A 5238-nucleotide genomic window follows, 5' to 3' on the forward strand; every position below is an offset into this window, starting at 1 on the left:
CCTCCACCCGAAGCAACTTCCAAACTCTGCGAGCACTTTCGTAACTGATTGAAATGTCTTCTCCAAGTGCCATTTGGCACTCTCACTGAGCACATGGTTTTGCCTAGAAGACGTTCAACTTTTCCAGGTATCCATGTGGGTTTCCGACCTCTGAAGTCTTTGACCATGACGAGCTCAGCAGGCTTGAACTTGGCGTTCTTGTCGTCGTAGACTTCGGCTGATACAGCGTGAGGTTTTTCTCGAAGGAGGTCCAACCTCGAGCGTAGCTCTCGACCGAGCATGAGTGACGACGGTGATCCCCCAGTAGAACTGATGACCATGTGTTGTCTATAGAGGAATCTGGTTAGGTTCTCCTGCAGGTCTCCTCCCTCGGATGAGAGTTTCTTTAAAGCTGTCTTCGTAGTCGCCACGTAACGTTCGACCTGACCGTTTGAGGCCGGGTGGAATGCAGGACTCGTTTTGTGAGTGATGCCATTCGCAGCACAAAACGTCTTCATCTGATGAGAAACAAAAGTTGGATCATTGTCAGTTACCATAATTGACGGAATACCAAAACGAGCAATTGTCTCCCTCAGATGTTTGAGCGTAGTTGCACTGGTCTTGTCATTTGTGACGAACGCTTCCAACCACTTGGAATGCGCATCAACCAAGAGCAGGATATATTTGTTGCCGATAGGGCCTGCGTAGTCCAGGTGAATTCGCTGGAAACAGTACGAGGTTTGTTCCCAGTTGTGGATCATCTTTGGAGGGTTTCGTGCGTGAGTGAGACACGCTATGCATCCAGATGCCAGCTCTTCGATGTCCTTGTCCAGGCTGGGCCACCAGACATGCTGCCTGGCGAGACACTTCATCTTGAGAATACCGTAATGGCCTTCATGCAGCTCACAGAGAACTCTTTTCCGACAGGATTCTGGAATGACGATTCTGTGACCTCGTAGAATCACCGATTGATCGAGAAGACTAAACTCGATAAGATCGATGCCGAAGAATTTGGTCATTTCATTTCTTCTTCCAGATCCATGCAGAAAATCCAGTAGGGGTTTTAGCTCAAGAGATTTTTTTGTTTCGCGGACAATATCCACTAGATTGAGCGGGAGATCCTGTAATTGTCGAACTAGGAAAACGTCGATCGCGTTCATCTCTTGGAGCTGTTCGCTTTTGAGGGGTAATCTTGAGAGAGCATCTGCATTACCGTGGTCGTGCGTGGATCGGTAAACGATGTCGAAATTGAAGTTCATCAGGTATATTGAGTAGTGTTGCATCCGTGATGCCGATAACGGTGGGAGTGCTTTGTGCGGTGAAAAAATTTGGACGAGTGGCTTCGAGTCCGTTATGAGTTTGAATCTTCGCCCGAAAATGTAGTAGAAAAATTTTTCCACGCCACATCGTATCCCAAGCGCCTCTTTGTCAATTTGAGAGTATTTCCTCTCGGTCGGTGTGAGACTTCTCGAATAGTAAGCGATCGGACGCTCAGAGTTGTCAGGAAATTTGTGCGACAAGACCGCAGAAATGCCGTAAGGGCTGGCGTCTGTTGCCAGCAGTAATGGCTTATCAGGATCGAAAGGAGTGAGAACGTTCGGGGAACACAGTTCCGATTTGATTTGTTGAAATGCTCGATCCGCGGTTTCGTCCCATACGAACTTGACATCGTTTTTCAAGAGAGCGTAGAGAGGATGTGCCAGATCTGCTAGTTTTGGCGCAAATGCCGCATAAAACTGAATCATGCCGATGAAAGATCTAACCTCAGACACATTCGTTGGCGTTGGTGCTTTTCGGATGGCTTCGACTTTGTCTTCGCATTTGAAGATTTCTTGGTGCTTCAGCCGAAATCCACAGTATGTCACCGTATCCTCAAAGAAAACGCATTTGTCAGCATTCAGACGAATGTCATGCCGATCCAACCGCGCGAAAACTTCCTCGAGTCTGCGGAGGTGTTCAGCGTCCGAAGCTGCCGTGATAATTATATCATCGATAACACATTCGACACCGTCAATGCCTGCCAGGATTCCCTCGATGAATCTTTGCCATATTGCCGATGCATTCGACAGGCCGTTTGACATCCGATTAAATTGGTACAGGCCGCGGTGGGTGTTTACGACAAGGTATTTCCTATCGGACACACGCACAGGCAAATGTAGGAAAGCACTCGAGATGTCGAGCTTGGTGAATCGCAGTCCATTACCGATATTATCCAGCGCATGGCGGATATTCTTAAGGGGATGGTCATCAACTCGGATGTATTTGTTGATTCCCACTTTGAAATCCCCACATATCCTGACTTTCTTGCCCTGAGCACGCGGAACTATGACTATCGGGTGAGACCAGTCCGAACAGTCGATTTTCTGAATGACGTCGTTCTTTTCCAAATAGTCCAATTCCCCGTCTGTCATCTTAATGAGCGAATGCGCGACTGGGCGCGCACGCATGTAGACAGGATGAGGTTTTTCTGTTGTCAACTCGAGTTTTGCCTCAGAGTTGGGAATACACCCGATACCGTCTTTCAGTAGATTCTTATACTTCTTGAGTAGCTCTTTTGCACGAGTTTTGTAACAGTCGGTGACCGACGAGCTAGATGCTTGTAGTTGGAGAACATCTTTAGCCATGAGCTTGTTGAAATCGAGAGGGAATTTTCGGAGCCATTGCCTGCCAAACAGTGTTGGGAATTTAGGTTGGTCGAAAAGATATAGTCGTAGGCAGGAGGAAATATTATTGAGCTTGACTTCAACCATGGCATATGAGTGCGGGGTGAACGATTCACCGGTTGCAGTCCTCAAACATATGTCGGTCTCGAAACGTTGATACCCAGGAAGTATCCTCTGGAATTCTTGGAGAGGCATTGTGGAAATTCCACTGCCTGAATCGATCTCCATTCGAACAGGATGATTGTTGATGAGCACGGTCACTCGAATTGGATCGTCGCTTTCCACGAAATGAAACGGTAGTTCTTCCAGCTGAATGAAATTGTGCTTCTGACCTGATCGACAAACCTGTTGTATATGACCACTCTTCCCACAGGTAGCACAGGTAGTTGACTTGTGTCTGCAGGCAGGAGCCAGGTGCGATTTGTCTCCGCAGCGATAACAAGCAGGCTGTTTCCCTCTGAAATTTGCTTTCGGTTTGAGGAAAGGTCTTTTGTGTGACTTCGCCGATCGATCCTTGACGAAATTCACCGAATAGCCACTTGACGAAACAGGTTCTGAAACGGAGACAGTTTTACGAGCCATCTCGACGCTCATAGCGAAATCGAAAAGCTCTGAAAACTTTGTGAACTTGTCACTTTTCATGAGGACAGCCTGTTTCATTTGCTTGTTGATCAAGCCAGCGATGAACTGCTCCATGAGATTGAATTGGAGCTCTGCATCCCTCCACGCACAATCTGTGCATGACTTGCGCAAACGCGCCTCGAACTCTGCCAACGATTCACCCTGAGCTTGCACGAGCTTCCGGAAGGCTATTCTTGATCCGAAGAGATTTTCTTCTGGTTCGTAGATTTGATTTACTTGCTTGATGATTTCGTCGAAGGTGAGGTCGCATGGCTTCTTCTCTGGATGGATTTTGTCATACAGCTTCGCGTAAGCCGCGCTCCCCATGTATGCGATGATAGCGCATCGTTTTTCCGTTTCGTCTTGGCACTTTTGAAGGATTAGGTGGCTAGCTAACCTCGATGTCCAGGATTTCCATTTTTCAGTTTCAGGAACGAAAGCCGGGAATGGCTGGAATCCTTCTCGGTTGATCATGCTGTTCACTTAGGCTTAGCCACTTCGTGCGCGAGAAATTCAGAAAGCGGAATTTCGACTTCCGAAACGTAGGAGCGAAGTGACACGGGTTTCTTCTTCTCCTCCTCGTCGCCAGTTATTTGAATTCACTAAACTCCAGTGAGCTTTAATGATTGATTTTACGTCTGGAAGTCAGAGTGAACATTTGAGTGCGCTGACGGTTCGTGACCACAAAACGGACTGACTTCTGTTTATTCTAGCAGTCGAATAATTTAGAGCGCATGCTCTGGAACAACAGGGATCACAATATCATTATTGGCGCGATATCTTGATTGAGATCGTAACAATAGGTTTTTGCGAATGACGCGAGCCGTCGACTCATATCGGCTGGTCTTCAAAATTCATGCATTACAGGAGGAAGCGATACGCTAGGAAATTCAGGCTGCTCAGATATAATTGTCGTCGACATCATAGTCGAACGAGCTTCTCCCAAACTATGGGGATCGGGAATTATCTCGCCACGAGCTTCCTCCGGAGGCGGCTGAACATAAGAAGTGCATTCCACGTTCAAGGGACTGGGAGATGATACGGTCAAGCGAGATCAAGAAGATCTTCATGTTTAAAAAAAGCGGATCTATTCAGCGGAATATACGGGGAAAATTAGAATGATTCCGGGCAGGATTATTCGCCGGAATTCCCATCGAATTAAGTCGATCACTCGAGGCATAAAAGGTCACTAACTCGCTGCCGAAGAAGTGACAATATTCTTCACACTACTCGAGCATCCGGGCGCGCATTATGTGGTCGGGATCGGCGAGGGAACATAACGGGAGGCTTATACGTCAGGATGGCTGATCCTCCCCGAAGTGACGGAGGACAGATAAATAATCAGTGCTAGCAGGGAATCCCTGCTAGTGTGGGGCAAATTTTCGCCGTGATTATGATTATGATTTTATCGTAATCATACGCATGCGTATGATTATGACCGTAATCACACGAGTGCGTATGATTATAATCATAATCACACGTATGATTATGATTATAATCATACGAAAGCGTGTGATTACGGTGATTTCTGTGATTATGACTATGATTATAATCAAAATCACACGTGTGATTATGATTACGGTCATAATCATACTCAAGCGTATGATTAAGGTCATAATCATACGCATGCGTATGATTACGGTGAAATCATAATCATAATCACGGCGGAAATTTGCCCCACACTGGCAGGGATCTGATATGGAACTTAAGGAAAGCGCTCCTCGTTCGGGAGAGGAGTCAGTTCTCTTCCTCTCATTAGTTCCCTATAGCTCTATAGTAACCTGAATCACAGAGCAATCGACCTCATTGGTGTATTCGATCGATTCATCTGACGAAGGAGACGCTGAACGTGATTGTCCCAGAGCTATTGTCTCGGAAAAAGGAGGAGCTGAACCGGAACAGAGAGTAAATCATGGAGAGCTTCGAGCCTGTTCCTCATCGGGAGCGAACTAAAGACCGCCTTCGTGACATACGT

General features: G+C 46.8%; 1 protein-coding gene across 1 annotated transcript in view; it reads right to left on the reverse strand.

Moving 5' to 3' along the window:
- LOC100898548 (uncharacterized protein K02A2.6-like) overlaps positions 1–3590 on the reverse strand; it is an 11922-nt gene extending 8332 nt beyond the window's left edge. Inside the window, exon 1 of the mRNA XM_003741591.1 lies at positions 87–3590. Coding sequence (XP_003741639.1) covers positions 87–3590 — 3504 coding nt within the window. The remainder of the gene's footprint in view (positions 1–86) is intronic.
- Positions 3591–5238: the final 1648 nt, after the last annotated feature.

The sequence above is a fragment of the Galendromus occidentalis genome, unplaced genomic scaffold (genome assembly GCF_000255335.2).
Source record: "Galendromus occidentalis unplaced genomic scaffold, Mocc_1.1 scf7180000077185, whole genome shotgun sequence".
Taxonomy (NCBI): Eukaryota; Metazoa; Arthropoda; class Arachnida; order Mesostigmata; family Phytoseiidae; genus Galendromus; species Galendromus occidentalis.